General features: G+C 38.7%; 1 protein-coding gene across 7 annotated transcripts in view; it reads left to right on the top strand.

Annotated features, from left to right (window-relative positions):
* The window catches only part of SIK3 (SIK family kinase 3), a 237451-nt gene that overhangs the window by 130088 nt on the left and 82729 nt on the right, over positions 1-24634 (top strand). For 6 of the 7 annotated variants that reach the window (XM_036104473.2, XM_036104476.2, XM_036104475.2 and 3 more), the window contains exon 3: positions 1588-1651. The exons of the other annotated variant lie outside the window; for it this stretch is intronic. In XM_036104473.2, the coding sequence (XP_035960366.1) occupies positions 1588-1651 (64 nt within the window). The remainder of the gene's footprint in view (positions 1-1587; positions 1652-24634) is intronic. 7 annotated transcript variants of the gene reach the window in all.

Here is a 24634-nt window from a genome sequence, read left to right on the forward strand (position 1 = left end):
GGAGCCAAATATAGGTAACTGTATAGGAAAGTTTTTGAGCTACTGAAAAATTCAAAAGTAAAAGAACATTTGCAGTCAATAAAAGTCTATACACCCAGGGGTACAAAGGAGATATACAATATGACATTTACTTTTTTCTTTTCTTTTTTTTTTCTCAACACCTGCATATATTTAGAGCACTTACTTTTGTTGTTGTTGTTGTGTAAATCAACATACAGGAAGAGCCTGGCAGTGATGCATGTAACGTACAGTGAGCTAATACCACCAATATATACAGTTCTTAAAAATTAAAGAGAAAAAAAGGATGATACAGTTATTGGATTGGAAAAGTAATGTGCACTTGTATGACAGAATACCATGAAGCCATTCAAAAGATGTGTGATTATAACACGTAATGCTGTTATATGGTATCAATGTGTAAAGATGTCAAAGATCACGTAACTGGGAAATAATTTAGCAAAATAATTAACTGAATTACGGTGAAAGTCTAAAACTCTCTTGCCCAATATGATAGCCACTGGCCACACATGGCTGTTGAGTATTAAAATGTGACTAGAGTGAATGAGGAACTGAATTTTTAATTTTATTAATCTTCATTAATGTGAAAACTGAAGTAGTTTACAATTAAAATTTTTTTAAGTAGTATTTTGGGTATACTGGGTAAATAAAATATTAGAGTTAATTTCATTTTATTTTTTTTACTTATTAATGTGGCGATTAGAAAAGTTAAGATTATATATGATTATATATGAGGCCTACATTTTTTTTTCTATTGGTCAGCATTGCTCTAGATATAGAATAAATTAGCTTATTAACAGTGTTTCCTTTGGGGGAATAAAATGGAGGGGGCTGGAAAGAAGAAAATCTTTGGCCTTTTTTTAATATGCCAGGTATTTAAGAAGTTTATCATGAGCATAGATACTCCTATATTACTTTAAAAAATATTTAATGACAAAGGTAAAAAAGGAAGAAAGGACTGCCAACACACTACAACTAAATAAAAAAAAACAAAATAGGGACCAAAACAAAATACAAATGAGTATATTACTTAAGTGTTGAATATTTACATTATTCTTCCCAATTTTGAATAAATGGATACAGAGAGGAAAGTTGTCATTTCCATTAAAAAAACACATCCACCTGTGATTTCTGCGCAGTTCCTAAGTGATTCCCCTTGTTTTCCCTAGGTTTTTTTTTTTGTTTTGATTGGGTTTTGTGGCTGGTGGGGGCATATTTGAACTTCAAGTGATCAGTGTTGAATGTGAACTTTCTGGTTCTTGGCAGCTTCTTTGCTTCTCACTTTTGTGGAGCTTAAGAGATCGCAGAGGCCTCAAGGAACAACAAAACGACTGTCTCTCTTAAGTAGTAAATACGTACTACTTTAAAGAACTTGGAGGAATACCTATTTTCCCCCTTTCTTCTTTATAGCGTTTATGCCTGTTCCCCTCTCTGGTGTTTTAAGTTTCCTTTAAGCAGTTAATGGTTATTAATATTTCAAATGACAAAAGAGGAGTCATTAGTTTCTCTTCCTATGATATCAGCATGTCATTTGTGTCACTGTCTGTCGCTTTCCTGCCTTTGTACCAGGTTATGGAGACAGAACGGATGATTTATCTGGTGACAGAATATGCTAGTGGAGGGGAAATATTTGGTAAGTACCTCTATTGCATTCTTTAAAAAGCTCTTGAGCACACGCTAGCAAACCCAAAATAGCTGGTCAATGCCTTTGCCACTTGAGCAGCTCTATCACTGGATGCTGTCCCGCAGGGCTGTCCGTTTCCATCAAGAATTTTAATTTATTTTGGTTTACCTGCTTAAGTCCCGTCACTGTCTTTGTTTCCTCAGCAGAGCTCTTTTGTTTATTTCAGTCAGGTGTTGACAGCTGAGATTACAGATCTCCCAAAACAAACATCCCTACTGAGCGTGCGACCAAGGGTCTTTGCTGTTGCCAGATTCGACTGGGGGTCACCACATGTGGAGGGGCTCCCGTGGTGTGTGGGCCTCTGTTGTGTGAGAAAAGAGCCCCTGGGTGCAAACAGTCTCATTCTAATGCTTTCTTTAAACTTTGTTTAAATAGAACATGTAACTGTATTCCTTACCATGTGTTCACAGTTCCCTTGATGATTCTTGTAGTTTGGGAGGTTTGGTCTGCAGTAACTATTTTTTTCTCTAACACTTGGCACAGTAGCAGATCTGCTACCAGGAAATCGGACTTTTTGAGTTGGTAAAAACTGGCCAAAAAAATTTTTTTTGTAACAATGATAAATGGAGCCAAGTAGAGGTAAAGGCTAAATTTTCAGATATGCATTGACATGTCAGTTATTTATTTATTTATTTATTTATTTATTTATTTTTGTTTGGGTGAGTAAGGAGAAAGATTTCTTCTTATACTTTAGGTTTATCTAGTTTATTTTTTGGGTTATGTTTTGGCTTCAATTGTGGTCAGAATTTTTTTTATGTTTTAAATATTGGTACTTACTCATTTAAGTACACTTAAAAGCATGAGATCACTTTTAAAGTGGGATGTTCTTATTAGTGACTGGTCAGTTGTGACTATATGGATTTTGTGTGTGTGTGTGTGTGTGTGTGTGTGTGTGTGTGCAGCTTTTCCCTGAAATCTTATAATTTGGGCCTAAGAAGCTTCAGTCTTTTTTAAAGGAGGTATCATCATTTCTTAATAATATTTTTAGTTGGCTTTGTGTATGTGCTTATGCACAAAGGTAATCTTGGGAGAAAAGAGACCTTGTCATTTTAATGTTTTTAATAATCAAAGACCCAAACCCATTGCACATCAGATCTAGCAGGGAGATCTTCAGGAAAACAGATTTTAAAAAGTACAGAAAAGATAAAGTCCCCTGGTCAGAGATTCTTTATGGAAATGCAGCGTAAGACATGAGGAAACAGAATAGGACTTCTAGTATTATTATAAAAGATGCAGATGAGGAAGAAAATGATGTATTCCCTAAAGAAATCATTGTGACTGCACAGAGATGTAACTGTTTCATGAGTTCTGATTTTTTTTTTTTTAAAGATTTTATTTATTTATATGACAGAGAGAGACACAGAGAGAGAGGGAACACAAGCAGGGGGAGTGGGAGAGGGAGAAGCAGGCTTCCCTTGGAGCAGGGAGCCCAATGTGGGGCTCAATCCCAGGACCCTGGGATCATGACCTGAGCCGAAGGCAGCCGCCTAACGACTGAGCCACCTAGGCGCCCCATGAGCTCTGATTTTTAAAAGGATCTGTGTAAAAGATGAAAAAATAGGTGTGATCAAAAACATGAGCTTTGGAGGTGGTTAAGCCTGGTTGGAATCAGCCCCTTACCCCCGATTTGCTGTTTTAATTGGAGCAAGTTATTAAGTGATTCTCGGATTCACTTTCATGATCTGTGAAAGCAAGGTCTGCAGTGTCTGCACCACAGTTGTGAAGATTAAATGAGATTACACATACAGAGCCCTAGATCACACGTGTCTTGATCCTTCACGTCCATGGTAAAGAACAAGTGGGAGAGTGACTTCTGTCGTGACAGTGTGAGGAGCTCTGCTGACCCGCTTCCCAGTGAAATATGGAAATGATGAAAACCCCCAAAACCATGGTCCTAAGTTTGAACAGCCAATGAAGAGACATTTATTCAAGAATATCTAGGAAAATTTGGTAAGAAATGAGAGTGGGTTTTTTTTTTAAGATTTTATGTATTTATTTGTGAGAGAGAGAGAGAGAAAATGAGCAGGGGAAGGAGCAGAGGCAGAGGGAGAAGCAGACTCCCTGATGAGCAGGGAGCCCGGTGTGGGACTCGATCCAGGGACTCCAGGGTCATGACCCAGGCTGAAGGCAGATACTTAACCTGACTGAGCCACCCAGGCGCCCATGATAATGGTTTTTATTTTATTTTATTTTATTTTTAAAAGATTTTATTTATTTATTTGACAGAGAGAGAGAGAGCGTAAGTAGGCAGTGTGGCAGGCAGAGGGAGAGGGAGAGGGAGAAGCAGGCTCTCCACTGAGCAGGGAGCCCGACATGGGGCTCGATCCCAGGACCCTGGCAGACGCTTAACTGACTGAGCCACCCAGGTGCCCCGAGAATGGTTTTTAAGCCATTACTGCTCCCTCTTTTCTCCTTGCCAGTTCAGTGAGGTGGAGATTCCAATTAGGACTACTGTAGCCTAGAACACAGGATCCCCCCAACCCCAACCTAGACTCATGGCTCCTGGGACGAACACGATGTCAGCATTCTCTTCCTGTCCCCAGCTGCCTGTTGCTGCAGCTAAGTCCTGGGTGAGTGTAGTGCAGGAGCAAGGACTCCCTTCGGCTTAGCCCCTACTTGTGGAATTTGGTTGCAGCATGTTGAGAATACTGGGGCCCAGATCACTTTTGCCTCAGATTGTAAGTTGGTTGTTCCATCCCAGGAGAGGAAAACTGAGAGGACCCCAGACTATGTCCCTTCTCCTTCTACTGAGCTCTTAGCTCCTACGGTGGGAGTATCAGTCAGAGAGAACTTTGCCATTGTCCCCCACACCTAGCTTTAGAGCACTGGCTCAAAGATTTGCCCAGAGAGAGAAACGAACCATAAAACAGATAGCTCCTAATTTGTTCCCAAAGGAACTGACTTCATTTGCAACAGAGAACGAAGAAGTTGAAGCCTAAAAGTATCCTAAAGTACCGTGGAGGTTGTGGTAAAAGGCATTTGAGAGGAGATTCAAGATACAAGCTAAACCGTAGTCTAGCTAGTTTGCAGGAGAGATCCAGGGAATAAAAATCCCAACGGCCTTCCAGAGGTCAGAACAAAAATCAGACACTGATCTCAGAAACTATTCCTTCAAAGGAACCAGAATTTGATTGGATTGTTTATAGACCAGTTTATTCCTCAGGGCGTTGTTGAAAACAATAGAGCAACCGGCCATCAGTTCTTGGAGTCTAACAGCTGGGTGCGGTTAAGGAAAGATGGGAAGAGAGCCCTCCCAATCCATGGTCATCCAGTGATCTGAGGGTACCTGTGGATATACCAAATCTGTGCTTCCCTGAGGAACAACATTAGAAGCTGAACACTGTGGATGGGGGAATAAATTTCACTGAAACAGTCCACTAGTCACTAAACAAATAAGCAGATAACAACATGTTCTAGAAGGAGAGACATACACCAGTACTCAGAGGTGCTATGATATATTATCTAAAATATGTAGTTTCCAACAATAAGGAAATATGAGACATGCAGAGAAACAGGAAAGTATGAGCCATGCACTGGAAAAAAAGCAAGCCAAGAAACTGTCAGAGACACCACATGTCAGATTTATCAGGAAAAGACTTTAAAGTAGCCATTATAGACATGTTCACAGAAATAAAGTAACTCACAATTAAAGTAGCAAAGGAAGGTATGATGACAATGTCACATCAAATTAGAGTATTGATAAAGAAATAGAGATCATTAAGAAAATGAACCAAATGGAAAACTATGGAATTGGAAGTAAAATAACTGAAATAAAAAATTCATTAGAGAGGCTTACCTGTAGATTTGACCTGGAAGAAGAAGCAGATGTGTAGTTAGATTGATGGAGCTCATGTAACTTCAAGAAGAAAAAGAAAAACAAACTAGAAACAATGAACAGAGCCTCAGAGAAATGTAGGACACTATCAAGTGCAACAACATATGCCTAAAGGGAGTACCAGAAGATGAGAAAGGAAAAGAAAAAGCATGCAAAGAGATAATGGCTCTAAACATCACAAATTATTGAAAAACAATAACTTACGTAGGCAGAAAGCTAAACAAAATCCAAGTAAGATTACACACAAAGAGATCCTCAAACAATATTATGCAGCCATCAAAAGGAATGAAATCTTGCCATTTGCAATGATGTGGATGGAACTGGAGGGTATAGTTATGTTGAGCGAACTAAGTCAATCAGAGAAAGACATGTATCATATGACCTCACTGATATGAGGAATTCTTAATCTCAGGAAACAAATGGAGGGTTGATGGAGTGGTGGGGGGTGGGAGGGATGGGGTGGCTGGGTGATAGACATTGGGGAGGGTATGTGCTATGGTGAGCGCTGTGAATTGTGCAAGACTGTTGAATCACAGACCTGTACCTCTGAAACAAATACTACATTATATGTTAAAAAAAGGAAAAAGAAGAAGATAGCAGGAGGGGAAGAACGAAGGGTGGGGGGAAATCGGAGGGGGAGATGAACCATGAGAGACGATGGACTCTGAAAACCAAACTGAGGGTTCTAGAGGGGAGGGGGTTGGGAGGATGGGTTAGCCTGGTGATGGGTATTAAAGAGGGCACGTTCTGCATGGAGCACTGGGTGTTATACACAAACAATGAATCATGGAGCACTACATCAAAAACTAATGATGTGATGTATGGTGATTAACATAACATAATAATTTAAAAAAAAAGAGATCCTCAAACAGATACATAGTGAAAGAATAGTGAAAGTCAAAGACAAGGAGAATATATTGAAAGCAGCAAGAGAAAGATGACGTGTCACTTAAAGGGAGCCCCATTAGGTTCACATTGGATTTTTCAGCACAAACAGTGGAGGCCAGAAGGCAATAGGATAACATTTTCAAAGTATTCAGAGAGAAAAACCTATTAACCAGAATCTTATATCCAGTAAAGCTATTTTTTAAAAATGAAGGCAAAATAAAGCCTTTCCCCGATCATCAAAAACTGAGAGGCCCACCTTACAAGAAATACTCAAGGAAGTACTTTAGGGTAAAAGCAGGGTAACCCCAGATGGTAATTTGGGTCCACATAGAAAAAGAAAGAACATCAATAAAGGTAATTACGTCATTGTAAAAGACAGAGGAGATGCATACTTTTCTCCTTTCTTCTCTTAACATATTTAAGAAGCAGGAGTATGAAATAATATATATATGTATAATGCATTCCCTATAATGTAATATGTTAATATATTTGCCAATAACAGCACAAAGGAGGTGTGTGATAAAAGCTACGGTGGACTAAGGAAATCACTACAGATGGTAAAGAAATAATTATAACAATGTATTGTTGGATTTGTAACATTAATTGATGTGATGTTTATTAAAAAATTACTACAAAAGGGAGTAAAAGGAATAGAGCTATAAAAGAGTAATAGTTCCATATAATAACTGGAAAATTAAACTAACATAAATTAGAAGCCCGTTTGGATAAGATAAAATATATACAGTAAACCCTAGAGCATTCACTAAAAAAAATAATTTTTTTTTAATTATAATGTAGGGGTGCCTAGGTGACTCAGTCGGTTAAGTATCCAACTCTTGATTTCAGCTCAGGTCCTGAACTCAGGGTCATGAGATTGAGCCCTGCATTGGGCTCTGTGGTGGGCATGGAGCCTGTTTAAGATTCTCTGTCTCCCTCCCTCCCTCTCCCTCTGTCCCCATCCCTGCTCATGCGTGATCTCTCTCTCACAAAAACAAAACAAAACAAAACAAAAAACAAAAAAAACAAAAAGACACTGGAAAAGGTAGAACAAACCAAACCTAAACCAAGCTGAAGGAAGGAGACAGTAACAATAAAGATTATAGCAGAAATTAATTAAATAGAGAATAGAAAAACAACAGATAAAGTCAAGACACCAGATGCTGGTTCTTTGGAATGATCAACAAAATTGACAAATCTTTAGCTAGTGTGACCAAGAGAAAAAGAAAGACTCAAATTAATGGAATAAGAAATGAAAGAGTGGACATTACCACTCACCTTAAAGAAATAAAAAGTACAAAAAAGGAATACCTGAACAATTATAAATCAACAGATCATTTAACTTAGATAAAATGGGCAAATTCCTAGAAAGACACAAACTATTGAAACTGATTCAAGAAGAGATAGGCAATCTGAATAGACTTATATTAAGTAAAGAGATTGAAGCAATAATCAAAAAACTACCTATAAAGTCCAGGCCCAGATGGCATCACTGGTGAATTCTACTAGACATTTAAAGAAGAATTAATAGCAATTATTTGCAAACTCTTCTTAAAAAAAAACAATAGGAATGGATACTTCCCTACCCATTCTGTGAGGTCAGTCAGTACTACCCTGATGCTGATACGAGACAAAGACATCACAAGAAAAGAAGACTACAGGGTAATATCCCTTATGGCTGTGGATGCAAAAATCCTCCACAGAATAGTTAACATATAAAAAGAATTACACATGGGGCGCCTGAGTGGCTCAGTCGGTTAAGCATCTGACTCTTGATTTTGGCTCAGGTCATGATTGCGGTTCAGGCTCTGCACTGGGCATGGAGCCTGCTTGGGATTTTCTCTCTCCCCCTCCCTCCACACCTCCCCCTGACCCTCTCTGAAAAAAAAAAAAAATGAATTACACACTATGACCAAGTGGCACTTATCCCAGGAATGCAAGGTTGGTTATCCATACAAAAATCCATTAATGTAATATATCATATCAATGAAAGAAAAAACAAAAATGACACAGTTGTATCAGATGCAGAAAAAGCACTTGACAGAATCCAACATCTTTTCATGATAAAAACACTCAACAAACTAGAAATAGAAGGGAACTTACTTAATTTGATAAAGGATCTCTGAAAAACCCATGGCTAACATCATACTTAATGGTGAACAACTAGATGTTTTTCTCCTCCAAATAGGAATAAAACAAAGATTTCATCTCTTTCCATTTCTATTTAAACATCATACTGGAGATTCTAGTCACAGTGGTTAGGCAAAGAAAGACTTGTATAAAAGACATCTAGATTGGAAAGGCAGAAGTAAAGCTAACTCTAGTCACAGATGACATAATCTTATATATAGAAGATCCTAAAGAATCCACTAAAAAGCTTTAAGAACTATATAAAAGTTCAGCAGTGTTGCAGGATACAAGAACAATATATGCAAGTCAGTTGTATTTGTATATCCTTATAATGAGCAATCTGAAAATGAAATAAATACAACAATTCAGTTTACAATAGCATCAATAAGAATAAAATACTTAGGAATAAATTTAACAGAAGAAATGCAGATTTTATGGTCTGAAAAGTACAGAAAGTACAAGACAGTGTTGAAAGAAATTTAAGAAGATCTAAATGATTGGAAAAACATCCCATGTTTATGGATTGTAAGAGTTAACGTTGTTAAGATGGCAATACTACTCACTACTCAAACTGATAATGTAAATTGAGTACCATCCCCATCAGAATCTGAGCTGACATTTTTGTAGAAATTGACAAGTGGATTATAAAATTTGTGTGGAATTATAAGGGACCCATAATAGCCAAAACAGTCTTGAAAAAGACCAAAGTAGATCAGAGTGATGCAGCCACAAGTCAAGGAAAACTGACAGTCACCACCGCTAGAAGAGGTGTAGAAAAGATTCTCCCCTAAAGCCTCCAGATAGAGTGAAGCCCTAGTGATACTGCAGTTTTGGACTTACTGCTTCCAGAACTGTGAGTGAATAAATTACAGTTATTTTATGTCACCTACCTTGTGGTTAGTTGTTTCAGCACCCTGGGAAACTGATACTGAAGAAGACAGGATTTTGGCATAATTTCAGAATATCTCCCCATAAAATGCTAGTCATGTACAAAGGAGAAAATCAGTTACCAAGTGGAGGTGGTGATTAATATTAGCATCATGTGTGATGAAGGCATTAAAGAGGTAATGAAGAACTACCTGTTTGGATTCTTGCTGGAATTAACTAGGGCAAACAAGGTATTGCAGAAATGCTGTAGCCTGTTTGGAAGATTTCAAGATGAGAGAAAGCATGGCACATTTCATATTCCTTAAGTTGTTTAGTATGGTTTAAATACAAACTATATGTGAGAAAATGCCCGGAAATGAGGCTGGTAAGATAGGAAAGGCTCAATAAATAATGAAGGGCTTTGCAGAACGTTTCTGACTTGGCCAATTCCCCTATCACACCCTCTCATTGCACTATATCCTTTCTTAGTGGTACTTATATCTGTTGTGGTTTTACATTTATTTTTGTAATTATATAATGGTTTCTTTCTCCACCAGACACCAAACTCCACAAGTTCAGGGGCGATGTCTGCTCACCATTGTATCTTTCTCTACGTCTCTTCTTGCTCTCCAGTTCATACTGATGGACTCAAATATTTACTGAGGGAAATAATCAGTAATTGTCCACTGAATGGAAGAGTGAGTGCATGAATGAACCAAGAGTATAAAATAATTGAGCATTATCTTGAATTACTGCCACATGAGAAAGCATTGGGATGGAACATACCAATGCCAGTTAGGAAGCTGTAAAGTAATATCTGAGGATGATGAGGTATTGAAGTAAGGTAGTGACTTCATCTCTTTCATTTTAATATTGAAATATAGATATTTTTAATCATCATTTTACAAAGAAACTTGAGATTAAGGGAGGCTAAATAATTCGCCTAAGGTATAACTAATCAGTAATACAGCTGAGATTTAACCCAAGGACTCTCTGACTCCAGAGTACATGTTTTTCCCCACTCACCAGGTTGAAGAATCTGTTCTTCTGTATAAAAAGACTTCACTTAAGTATTTCAGGGAGGATCTTTTATTACAAATAGAAACCAAATTTCTGTGTTGAAATTGTAGGTCATGGACATAGCAGCATTCAATATGAAGTATTTTTTTACCCTTCTGTTATTAAATACCCATTTAAAGAGAGAGTGAGACATTTTTTTTTTAGATGAGTATTACTGAGATTTGGGCATAGGCAGGGCCTCTCCTCTACTTACAGAATAACAATTCCATCTTCTCTTTTTAAGGCTTTTTTTTTTTTTTTAATCATTGTCTATGTAAAAGAAGTGGCCAGTATTCTTAAATTTTAGATTAATTAAGCGTATCAGGGAATTACTAATAAACCTTTTGAAAATCACAGTGTTAAAGGAGAAAATAAGTAAGAGGGTTTTAAGATGATTTTTCAGTTTCTGACCCTGTTATTGGTGTGAATGGTAGTGTCATTTACTAAGATAGAGAATATAAGAGTGAAAAATAGATTGGATGAACTGTGTTACTTTAGACATGGTGAGTTTGAGGCATCAGTTGGGTAAAAGTTGCGCATCAGGTCATCGGATACGGTAGTTAGGAGGTCAGGGATAGGATGGAACCTAGGATATTGTTTCATCAACAGGTAGGTGGTAGTTGGTCATTGATATGGGATCATACAGAAGAGAATAGGTTTAAGGATAAGACCCCTAGTACCATTAGTATTTATGTTGAAAGTAAGGCCATGAAGTACATGAAAAAATTGCTGTTGATGAAATAAGATTTTGGTATTATAAAAGCCGAGGAAAATAGGAATTTCAAAAAGGAGCATTATTGAATGATGTAGGAAGGTAAAATATGGTAAGGACTGAGAGGTAGATTCTGGCTTTGTGACAGAGAGGTTCTCAGTGCTCTTAGAGCCGTTTCACTAGTGTAATAAGAATAGAAATCAGAATGTAATGGGGTGAGGTGTGAGTGCATAGCAAGGAAGGGGAAATGGAGAGTTTTTAAGAATGTTTTCTAAAGTTGATCACAGAACATATTAATAACATCATTTAAATTGTGTACTCTAATTTATTCAAATATATTTACATAAATGTTATAGAATACAATAACTACATTCTAAAATATATACAGATTAGAAATTGAAAATGATGAGATAGATAGAAGTAACAGGACTTCTTGCAATGACACAGTGGAGAAGTTGGCAAATATTCTATCTAAACAACAAATACAAAAGTGGCAGGATTGTCAAAAATAACCTTTAGGGCTCTGAAAATGAATCAGTGGCAGACATTAAATTGAGAAGCTTTAATTCATGAAAATCTTTGAATTTGTGTTAAGAATAATGGGAGGCTTTGGTCTTTTGCTTGAGCCTCTATAGCCTTTCCTTTCCCTCCCCAAGGGAAAGCATAATGCAGTCAAGGCTGGGCTGGCTTTAAATCCAGCAGCTTTGTTACGAGAGGCAGCTGACGTGATTTGGACAAAAACAAAACCAAAAAACCCTCGTGCCCAGATGTGTTGTCAGTAAAAATAGCAAGTTTGGTAGGAAACAAATGTGGAAGGCTCAGAGCCTTGCTAGCTAGAGGGTGCGATGTTGCTAGGGGCAAGCCGCAGAATGGTTAACTAGCCAGAAATTTAGTAAGGACATCTTGTTAATGAGAAAACCACAACAGGATAAGATAAGTCTTCATTCACGTCTGGCTTACTGGGGGACCGGCATCTGCTCAGAAGTCCTGAGAAAGTCCAGCAAAGAGTAAAAGCTGAGGCCGACTTTGAAGCTTTCTGAACTTTGAATGCACTCTTGAACTCACCAATAGATTTGTCAGCAGAGAGTGAAAAGTCTACTGGCCGGGTCACTAATCAGTGTAGACATTGGGATGACTTCAAGGAGGCCATGCTAAAGAATAAAAAGAAGAATTTTTTTTTTAAATTTAGCAGAAAAATCAATGGCTACATACCACAGGGGGACGGATTCTCAAATTATTTTCAAGAGGGTTGCTAAAAACAAAAACAAAACAAAAGCAGCAACAACAACAGTCCTCAAGGGGAAAAATCATAATCCCAAATTGGTTAAACATATTATCTATAATATGTAGTTTTATTAAAAAAAAAAAACCCAGTAGATGTTGAAGGAAAAAACCCAGGAACATGTGATCCCTACTCAGAAAGAAAAGTAGCCAATAGAAATTTCCTCTGAGTAGGTCTTGATGTTATTTTTAGCAAAAACTTCATGGCAATTATTATACATTTGTTCAGACAAAACAAACCATGTCTAAGTGGAAAATATCATGATGACAATGACTCAACAAATAGGGAATCTCAGTAAGGAAATAGAAACGATAAAAAAGGACAAAATGGAAATTCTAGGGTTGAGAGGTATAGTAACTGAAATGAAAATTTCACTAGATGTGTTCAATAGCAGATTTGAAGTGGCAGAAGAAAGAACCAGCAAACTTGAAATATTAATAGTGAAAAATCCAATCTGAAGAACAGAGAGAAAGTCACTGAAGAAAAATAATCAGAGCCTTGGAGACCTGTGGGACAAGATCAGGTGTACCAATATGTTTGTAATGGGAATTCCGGAAGGAGAGGAAAGAGAGAAAGGGACAGAAAAAAATACTTTTTTTTTTTTTTTTTTAATTTTTTTTTTTATTGCAGAAAAAAATACTTGAAGAAATGATGACTAAGAACTTCCGAAATATATAAAAAACAATAATTTACGGTTTCAAGAAGCTCAGTGAATCTTAAGTAGGATAAACCCAAAAGAGATCCACATAAATGCATACTGTCAATTTGCTGAAAGACAAAGACAGAATCTTGAAAGCAGCAAGAGAAAAATGACCCATCATACACAGGGTAACAACAGTATGATTTATAGCTGAGTTCTCATCAGAAAAAAATGGAGGCCAAAGGCAGTGGACTGACATATTTAAAATGCCAAAATAAAAAACAAAACATAACCCCATGAACCATAAATTCTGTATCTAGCAAAACTATCCTTCAAAGTGAAGGCAAAATAAACACATTCCCAAATAACCAGACCGAGAGAATTTCTTATAAGCAGACCTGCTATATAAGACATTGTAAGGAAGTGCTCAAGCTTCCTTGTCATGTCATGAAAGGACATGACACCAAATGGTAACATATCCATAGGAGGAAATAAAGAAAATCAGAAAAGATGAATCTGTAGGAAATAAAAGACCATATAAATACACTTCTTCCTCTTTTCTTCTCTTAGTTTCTTTCTTTCTTTCTTTTTTTTTAAATATTTTATTTATTTATTTATGAGAGACAGACAGAGAGAGAGAGAGGCAGAGGGAGAAGCAGGCTCCCAAGGAGCAGGGAGCCCGATGCGGGACTCGATCCCAGGACCCTGGGATCATGACCTGAGCTGAAGGCAGATGCTCAACCATCTGACCCACCCAGGCGCCCTTCTCTTAGTTTCTTTAAAAGACAAAAAAGGGCTTCATGAAGTATTTATAACACTTTATTTCTGCATTTTTCATATATATTGACGCAATATAAGTAAAGGAAGGTTGAGGAAATGGAGTCATATTGGAATAAAGTTGCTATATTTTACCAGAATCAAGTCAGTGTTAGTTGGAAGTAGATTGTGATAATTTAAGATGCGCATTATAATCCCCAGAGCAACCACTAAGATAAAATCAGCACCCTTTGGAGGCCAGTGGTATAAATGATTCCTGAGAAACTTGGCTATGATGAGAAGGAAAGAAAGAGGGCCAGTAACTAAAAGGGGCATTGGTTGAATGTGTGTTTTCTTTTTTTTTTTTTTAAGATTTATTTATTTATTAGAGAGCGAGAGAGCGCGCGAGTGGGGGTGTGGGGAGGGGAAGGGCAGAGGGAGAAAGAGAGAGAGGATCTCAAGCAGACTCTCCTCTGAGTACGGAGCCCAACAAGGGGCTCGATCTCACGATCCCGAGATCGTGACCTGAGCCGAAATCAAGAGTTGGGCACAGGGCGCCTGGGTGGCTCAGATGGTTAAGCGTCTGCCTTCGGCTCAGGTCATGATCTCAGGGTCCTGGGATCGAGTCCCGCATCGGGCTCCCTGCTCTTTGGGAGCCTGCTTCTCCCTCTGCCTCTCTCTCTCTCTCATGAATAAATAAATAAAATCTTTAAAAAAAAAAAAAAAAAGAGTTGGGCACTTAAGTGACTGAGCCACCCAGGCGCCCCTGTTGTCTTTTTATTATATATTTGACTTTATGTCTATAGTTTATTTTGAGGGGAAAGAACCAGTAGAGCCAGAGGAAATGTAGCTATAAGGGAGGGAGGAAGATTTAATGGGGCATTCCTCGAGGAGGAGTTGAAGGCTGGTAAGTTTGTAGAAGTATTTGTGTGAGATTGATGTTTGGGGGATTAAAGTTTGGAGTCTGACGACCTAATACTAGTGTTTGAAAAGTAGGAAAACAGTTTGTATGCTGAGGTGAGATCGTGGACTAACAGCTAAAGGAAATGAAAGAAGTAGATGATAAGGGGACAAGTTGAAGGACTGATAGGCAGCATGGATAGGTTAGCAGTTGTTGGAGATCTTAACTTTATTGGGTTTCCGCTTGTGGCTTTTTTTATGGGTTGTTTAGTTAGCAGTACTTGGCAGGTTTGGTATAGGACTGAAGAACATGTTTGGTTTGATCCAGAATTTTGCAAGGTTGCTTGAGGTGTTGAATTGTGGCGCTTGGAAGTTTCTGCTCTAGGTGTAAAGCTGGGAACTTTATCCTAATGTTGGCAGATTATGACACAAAACTGGGGCAGTACCTGGCTGCTTGATTCCAAATTCCATTTCAGATTTGCTGAAAGAGTTGTAGTGCTCTTACCCTTTGTGGCAGTCACACCATATCTAGAATATTATCTTCCGTTTTGAGTACTGTATTGTACAAGGGACATCAACAATAGCAATGTGATAAAGATGGTGAGCAGTATTTGCGATTGTTGGAGCAAGGGGTGGGTTAGAGAAGTCTATGGAGGAAGTAATGGTTGAGAAGAGTTTTCAAGTATGAGAAGTTGATGAGTGGAAATCGGTTTTCCAGAAGGGTAATGTAGTAAAGAATTTAAGGTGTGAAACAACTTGGTCTATTTAGGGAACTAGAACTAGTTTTTTAAAGAGGATTAAGTGATGTGCTGGTGGTTTTTGACTTATTCCAAAAGTTCTAAGGTTCTTTGGAAATGTCTAAGATGCCTTCTCTGAGAAAGTAGATATGTGAGGCCAGGCTTAGAGGTCATGTTTTCCTCACAAATACGTTCAACCACTCCCCATTGTTCCCTCCTGTTCAACAAGAGCATAGGATCTCTGCTTTCTTTTCTTTTTTTTTTTTTTTTTAAGATTTTATTTTATTTTTTTGTCAGAGAGAGAGAGACAGAACACAAGCAGGGGGAGAGGCAGGCAGAGGGAGAAGCAGGCTCCCCACCGAGCAAGGAGCCCGATGTGGGACTCGATCCCAGGACCCTGGGATCATGACCTGAGCCGAAGGCAGCCGCTTAACCGACTGAGCCACCCAGGCGTCCCAGGATCTCTGCTTTCAAACCTAGTATGCTTGTTGGATTTCCACATAAGATTTCACTACAGTTTCATCCACTGTTAGATGGTAGTGAGCCGTAGAAGGACTTTAAGCAAGGGTCAGGACAGTCCATGTGTTAGAAACGGTACATTGGTGCCAGAATAAGGGTGTATTTAAGGGTGATGAGACTAAAGCCTGGGAGAGCATGTGGGAGGCTATTGGCGATAAAACAGATGACAGCTATTTATCTGATAAACAGCAGCAGTGGGGACAAAGAAAATGGATTAGAAGTGTACTTAAACGGAGCAGCATGGTTAGTGGTTAAGAACATGGATAGAATCAGTCTGCTCTGATTCAAATCCTCATTCTTCCGCTTACAGCCTTGGTGACCTTGGGCAAGTTTTTTAACCTCACTGTCTTAGTGTCCTCATCTTTAAAATGAAGATAATAATAGTAATGATGATGACAGTGATGATGATGATACCACTTATCTCAAAGGTTGTTATAAGGATTGTGGGAGTGTTTTTAAAGTGCTTAGTCTGGGGGCGCCTGGGTGGCTCAGGCGGTTAAGAGCCTGCCTTCGGCTCAGGTCATGATCCCAGAGTCCTGGGATGGAGCCCCACATCAGGCTCCCTGCTCATTGGGGAGCCTGCTTCTCCCTCTGCCTCTGCCTGCCCCTCCCCTGTGCTCTCTCCCCCTCTCTCTCTGTCAAATAAATAAATAAAATCTTTAAAAAAGTAAAGCGCTTACTCTTTGCAAAGACTTGTGCAGCATGTTCATAGCAGCATTACTTATAATAGCTAAAAAGTTGAAGTAAGTCACATTTCTACCAACTGATGAATGGATAAATAAAATGTGGTATATCTATACAATGGAATATTATTCTGTGGTAAAGAGGTTGAAGTACTGATATAAGCTACAGTGTGGATAAACCTAGAAGGCATTGTTATGTGAAAGAAGCCAGATACCAAAGACCACATATTGTGTGATTCCATTTATATGGAATGTCCAGGAAAGGCAAGTCTGTAGAGACAGAAAATAGATTCATGGTTGCCAGGAGATGGGGGTGGGGAGAACTAGGACTAATTGCTTATTGGTAGAGCATTTCTATTTGGGGTGATGGAAATATTCTAGGATTAGATAGTAGTGATGATTGCCCAATATAGTGAATATATTGAGACCACCAAAGTGTACACTTTAAAATAGTTAATTTTATGTCATGTTAATTATATTTCAATTTCTAAAAAGTTTTTTTAAAAATTAAAATGCTTAGTGGGGCGCCTGGGTGGCTCAGTCGTTAAGCATCTGCCTTCGGTTCAGGTCATGATCCCAGGGTCCTGGGATCGAGTCCCACATCGGGCTCCCTGCTCGGCGGGAAGCCTGCTTCTCCCTCTCCCACTCCCCCTGCTTGTGTTCCCTCTCTCGCTGTGTCTCTCTCTGTCAAATAAATAAGTAAAATCTTTAAAAAAAAATTAAAAAAATAAAAATTAAAACGCTTAGAATATGAACTGATATATAGTCAGCTCTCAGTGGTAGCAGTTATTAGTTAGCAGCTGGAATGTTCTAGGTCCCTCTCCTTGAATGCATCCAGTTGAATGTGCAGATGTCACCTGGTCTCCTTCACATCACTCTGTGAGAATTAGGATTTGGGAAACCGAAGCAAATTTTTTTTTTTAAAGATTTTTTTAAATTTATTTGACAGAGAGAGACACAGGGAGAGAGGGAACACAAGCAGGGGGAGTGGGAGAGGGAGAAGCAGGCTTCCCGCCGAGCAGGGAGCCCGATGTGGGGCTCGATCCCAGGACCCTGGGATCATGACCTGAGCCGAAGGCAGCCGCTTAACGACGGAGCCACCCAGGCGCCCCAAAGCAAATATGTTGATGCGTGTGCTGCTTGCTGTGCCCTAAATACCAAAGTCCTTTGTCTCTGACCTGGGGGGGGTCTCATGTATTCTGCCAACATTCATGCATCTGTGGCACGTTAAATTGTTAAATTCTGGTAAAGTCTCAGATCCTCTCAGTACTTGACAAAGAGCAAGGGGGAGTTTTGTTTTGTTTAAATATGAGACTTGATCATAGGGTGAGGTTAAGGATACAGTAGTGAGCAGGGTGAGTTGGACTATAATTGATATGGGAAAGATAGTCTGTATGACTAGGTCCGTGAATAATAGGAGGCGCTTGAGCTGTGAACATAGTTACCAGGAACTGGTTGCTCAGAAAGGGTAGAGGAAGGTAGAGGATGTATGTGGCTGTAGGTGGTTTTTTAGGTAGAAGAATGTGAAGTAAAAGTACATTGCCTTTTGTCTAATTTTCTACTTGAAGTAGGAGGCCAGTTCAGCACCTGAGGGCTGAGGGTGAAAGGATAGGAACCTGGATGCATGTGGAGGAGGTAAAATTAGCTACTTGGGGGAGTGAAAGAGAGAGTGATCAAGGACAGCTAAGAAAGTTGACGAAAGGCCTAGCATTAGGAAACCATGAACTCGTTCCATTATACAGGCTTGAATGCTTTCTTTTCCCAGCAATACTCGACAACCCGTGGGTCAATGGGGTAAGAAGGACAGTTGCATCAGTCAGTGTTGGGGATTTAGAAGACATGTGCGGAAAAAGAAAGACCTTTGGCAAAGGACTTGAAGCCACTGACAATAAAATAATTAATGTTTGGGTCATTGGGTGTGGGTTGAAAGGGGGATGAGGGCAAGTGAGATCAGGATGAATGATCTTAAATTGTAGGAACTGAAAAAGCTTGAGGTTTAGATGAAATTGGGAAGGAAGTGTCTTGGGCATAAGAAGATCAGAGGGATCAAAGTCTGAAATTGCGCTGCTCGGTACAGTAACCACTGACCACGTGTTGCTCTTGTGCGTTTGAAATGTAGGTAGTACCACTCAGGAACTGAATTTTGAATTTGGTTTAACTTACATGTAAATTTAAAACTAAGGCAGTGTGTAAGTGTTTTAGGCCAGCCGAGAGAGTTAGCTGATTACAAAGGTAGAGCACAGTCTCCAAGACCCCCCCCATCACGTCTGACACCCGACTACAAGTTTGGAAATTTCACCAAACTACCCTCACCTTTGATAATTTGCCATAAAGACTCACAGAAGTCCTGGAAAGCTATTATACTCACAGTTGCAGTTTATTACAGGGAAAGGATACAAATTAAAATCAGCTAAGGAAAGAAACAGAGTCCATGAGAAGGACCAAACAAAGAGCTTTTATTTTCCTCTCCCTGTGGAATCAGGATCCTGGTATTGATAGGTGACAGTATGCACTGAGTATTGCCCATAGGGAAGCTCAGCTGAGCCTCTGTGCTCAGAGCTTCAAGGGCACAACTGACTGACTGCCCGTATGCTTCATCTCTGTCTCCTGGTCATCTGGTATTGCATGACCCCAAACTCCCAACCTAAGCCACAGTGTTGGTCTTTCTAGTGTGGCCAGTCTCTACCCTAAGACTAGATGAGTATGACCAGTTCCCTGCTAAATCATACTGTTTCATTATCTGGCATGAACCAAGCCCCCCAGGTGAACAGAGATGCTCCCATCACTCACATAACATTTCAAGGGCTCAGAGATTACCTCTCAGAAGCCAAGGGAATAGGCCAGGTCTTCTCTTCGGGCAAGGCCAAATTCTTTATCACACACAGTGTAAAATACCTTTTCATTTAACACAACTCTTAATTTTGCCAAAATTACATTTCATGTAGACTATAGATAAGTTCATGTCTGAAATACGATAGGCTGTAAAGTACACACTGGAATTTAAAGTAACATTGCTAATATTTGTGTTGATTACATGTTGTAATGATTGGATTAGGATCGATGTATTGGGTTAAATAAAATAAATTACAAAAATTAATTTCAAAATGAGGGATACTTTTTGCTTTTTAATGTGGCTACTAGAAAATCTTAAATTATATAAGTGGCTCACATTTTATTTCTTCAACATTTCTGATCTAGAAGACTAGCCTCTTAAGAAAAAGGTTAGTATACTGTTGAAGTTTAAAATTTCAAAGGTAGAAAGATATCAAGCAAAGGCAGGTTCAAGATGTGGCCACAGGAATAGTTGCTGAACTTTGAGTTATCTCACTGGAGATAAGAAGGTTCAAGGAATCATGAAGCTAAATTATCAAATAGATTATCGTCGCGGTTGTTGACATTTCCTAAGTGACTAGCAGAATCTGGTTGGAGCAGTAGACTGTGACATAGTCTTCAGTGTCTTTGATAAATGTGAAGGCAAGAGAAGCAGAAAGGGGTTTACTAGATACCCTAGCATATACCCTGGTGGTGTGAAGCTAGTGGAGACTTAGAAAACCTTACATTAATTCGTAATTCCTCATGGAATATTGTCCTTTTTTTTCTTCATGAAGCCTGTAAAGGAATTGTTGGCCTCAGAGGAACTGGTTGGAAGAGGTGTGAGAATACAAGATACAAAAGCCCTGCTATGCTTTTCTGTCCTCTTAGTTGCTACTCCGCTGTCATGACTCTTCTCAAATGTTATGCTTTCTGTGAACTCTGGTCTGATTCTGCTACAGAGTTAATTGCCCTTTTCCTTCTTCCTTTGAACATACCTCTACTATAAAACTATTTGTAGTAAGTTTTTTCTTTCTCTCACCTCCCCCCCCCCCCTTGGTGCGTGTATATTTCTGAGTCTGTCATTTACTGATACTAAATAATTTAGACAGTTGTCGCTTGACTTATCACCATTCTTGTGGTGGTTCTTTTGCCAGATCCTCCTCATCTTCCTAATGTCTACATTTTGGAGTACTCCTTGGCTCAGTCCTTGGACCTCTTCTCTTTTCTATGCCCATCTGCTCCCTAGTTGATTTTGTATGACCCATTAAACTTCTGGCTGCTGAATTTTAAATCTACAGCCTGACCTATTCTCTGAACATTAGATTTATATATCCACATGTTTACTTGACATCTCCACTTGGAGATGTCTAATAGACATCTCAGTCTTAACATATGCAAACATATCCATTTACCAACTTTCTTTTCTCACCAGTCTTCCCCATCTCAATAATGGCAACTCCATTCACCCAGTTACTCACATCAAAAACTTCTCTAGAGTCACACTTAATTTATCCTTGCTCACATCTCATGCCAAAACTATCAGTAAATCTTGGTGACTCTACCTTCAGAATGCAGGCTGAATTCAGTCACCATTTCTATCAGTACCAACCTGGTCTAGGTCACAGTCATCTGCTAGGATTACCGTAGTAGCCTTTAACCAGTGTCCCTGAATCTGACCCGATTCCACTATCGCAGTGAGAGTGATTCTTTAAAAATGAAAGTGAAATCTTACCACTCAGCTATTTCTATTGTCTTTCCCATCCATTTGGAATAAATGTATGGTCCTTTCTGTGGTCAGTGAAACTCTCTATAATCTGATCTGCTGCTGCCTCTCTGACCTCAGCTCCCAGGACTCTCCCCCTTTTCACGTTGGCATTCATTTTTTGTTCCTTAAACTCTCCAGTACGTTGTCACTTTAAGTCCTTCATGTATTCCATTCCTTCTTCCTGAGATACTCTTTCCCAGATACCTACATAGCTCTCCCATTTCTTTCAGATCTGTTAACAAATGTTACCTTATTAGAGAGGTCTCTGCTAGCCATGCTGTCTAAAATCTCACTTTTTCTGCTGGCCCACTATTCTGTATCTCCTTCCTTGCTTTATTTTCCTTCTTGGTTCTTACCAACAACTAACATATATGAGAGTAAAGACTTTGTACATTTTGAGCCTTGCTAAATCTCTAGTACTTAGAATAGTGCCCGTAGAGGATACCTGCTCAATAAATATTTATTGATCAGCTGGATGAAAGACTAAGTGAATGAAAGAAAGATTGTAGCATTTGAATTGTATGCATCTGTGTCTTCATTGCTTCACGCGGTGTCTAACATATAGTAAGCACTCAGTAAAAATGATTTCATTGGGTTGCAAAGAAGTATAAGCAAGTCAAAATGGAATTTTCATGTTATTCCATAATACATTTTAGTTAATGAGTTTTGATGTGGTGGAAAATACCTTTTTGTTTTCTGGATGACTGCAGAGAAAGATATGAAGATTATGAATTCTAAGCAATGTAATAGGCTCCAGTAAATGGTTATTGAATGAACATTTATTACTCATTCATTTGATTTGTTGAAATGATTATTGCATGCTATTCAGAACTATATTACAAAGGGGCAGCCGTGACAATGTGGGTCTGTTTAATTTTGCAAACAGAATAGAGAAACTGGTTAGTTTGGCAAACCACTGAACTCATAATTTAAAACTTCCACAGTATGATTTCTTTAGATATATATCCCCAAACTTCCTATTTGAGACCGTGAAGTCATAAATCCAGTATTTTATCAAGAAAAGTTTCCTGAATACCAGGCAGAACTCATGGGCATTCATAATAAATTATTAACAGCAGTTTGTTGAAGTGTGTATGATTTATTATGGACATTCTCGGCGCCTTAAAAATAACATTTCCTAATGGTGCCAACATGTATGGAACCTAGAACTTCTCACAAAGCCATTTATTTATGCTGCAGGACACTCAGAGACTGACCAGTTGGGCAGAGCCTGGGAAAGACTGACTTGTGTGACCATGCGTACCAGATGTTACGTGTTTCTTATATGTTATTTTGGAACCTTCTATTTGCTTGAGAACACTATCACATTTGTTTATTTGAGCGCCCTGCTACATGCTGGGTTTGTGTTTTGTTTATAACTTGTTTTTCCTATTTAATCCTTACGACCTTCTGTATATCTTTACAACTAAAATACTATTTGCCCCCTAAATTATTTACTCCCTTTGGCTATAAAAACTAGCAGTTTTCTAAGGCTTTAGTGACAGAAGCAAGTAACTTTCTCGCTGAACTTTGTTTAACCACTCTGAATTAAGACATTTAACTTCTCTCTCCTCCCCAAATAATTTTCCATTCATTCTTCATTTTTTGGTTTTATTTTCTTAATATCAGCCATGACTTTAGCATTTATGTTTGCAACCTGCCCCAGATGGATGAGGAAACCACCTGTGATTAGTGCTTAAAAACTTAGTTTGATAACCTTACTTTACTGCTAACTATCCATTCATAGTTGTGCGATCACCCTGCCAGTTCTACCATTACATAAAAATAAATGCTCCCAAGAATTAGCAAAATACTTTTACTGCATTTAATATATACAAGTCCCAAAGGAATATGTTTGCCTGGCTCCTGCATTAATATTTTTTCCTGAGGGTTTTCTGAACTGTTTTTTTCCTGACCCTCTTTGGAAAATGCAGTTTCTCTGACTAAGTAAAACTACTAGAAAATATAAGAATATTTTAATCATAATATTTAGAAGTTGACTTTATATAAGGAGATTTTTTTAATCACATATATGGAATTAGTGCATTATATTTTGGTGTGCTGTCAAACTTTGATGTCCTGAAGATATTTTCTGGGCTGGTGTGTGTGTGTGTGTGTGTCTCTGTGTGTGTGTGTGTGTGTGTGTGTGTGTGTGTGTGTATGAGAGAGAGATTGAAATTGATTGATCCCACTTTTATTTTATTTATTGAGAGAGAGAGAGCACGTGTGAGCGCAGTGGGGGAGGAGGGGCAGAGAGAGAGGAAGGGAAAGAATCTCAAGCAGGCTCCACGTCCTGAGCCGAAATCGAGTTGGATGCTTAGCTAGCTAAGTCACCCAGGTGCCCCTGATTGATCCCATTTTTTAAAGCCATTCTGGTAAAATACACATAACATACAATTTACCATTGTAACCATTCTAAGTGTGCAGTTCAGTGGCATTAATTATGTTCACGTTATTGTGCTACCATCACCACCGTCCATTCACAGAACTCTTTTTGTTCTACAAAACTGAAAGTCGGTGTCCGTTAAACACTAACTTCACATTTACCCATTTTTCGACCCTTGGCAGTCCCATTCTATGTTCTGTCTCTATGAATTTGACTATTCTAGGTACCTCAAACAAGTAGAATCATATAGTATTTGTCCTTCTTTGACTGGCTTGTTGCACTTTGCATAATGTCCTTAAGGTTCATTCATGTTGTTGTATGTGTCAAAATTTCCTTCCTCTTTAAGGCTGAGTAATATTCCATTGTGTGTATACACCACTTTTTGTTTATCCATTTATCCAGGAATGGATACATGGGTTGTTTCCACCTTTTGGCTATTGGACATAATGCTGTTATGAACATCAGTGTACAAATGATAGATTCCATTTCTAAAAGCTTTTTAATATAAGCATTTTCAAATATATGTAAGAGGGAAGAGAATAGTATAATGAACTCTGTGCTCATCATGCAGTTTTGATAACTATCAACATTTGGCTGTTTTTTCATACTTTCCCCCAACTTTATATATATCTATATATTTAAGATTTTATTTATTTGTCAGAGAGAGAGCGAGGGGAGGGGAGCATAAGCAGGGGGAATGGCAGGCAGAGGGAGAAGCAGGCTCCCTGCTGCGCCAGGAGCCCGATGTGGGGCTCAATCCCAGGACCCTGGGATCATAACCTGAGCCGAAGGCAGATGCTTAACCAACTGAGCCACCCAGGCGCCCCATCGTAACATCTGTTTATAGTTTGCTCAAACCATGATGCAGCAAAGTCCATACATCCATTAAGTTGATAAGTGTCTCAAATTTTTATTTTTTATTTTTTATTTTTTAAAGATTTTATTTATTTATTTGACAGAGA

Source organism: Halichoerus grypus, chromosome 11 (genome assembly GCF_964656455.1).
Source record: "Halichoerus grypus chromosome 11, mHalGry1.hap1.1, whole genome shotgun sequence".
NCBI lineage: Eukaryota > Metazoa > Chordata > Mammalia > Carnivora > Phocidae > Halichoerus > Halichoerus grypus.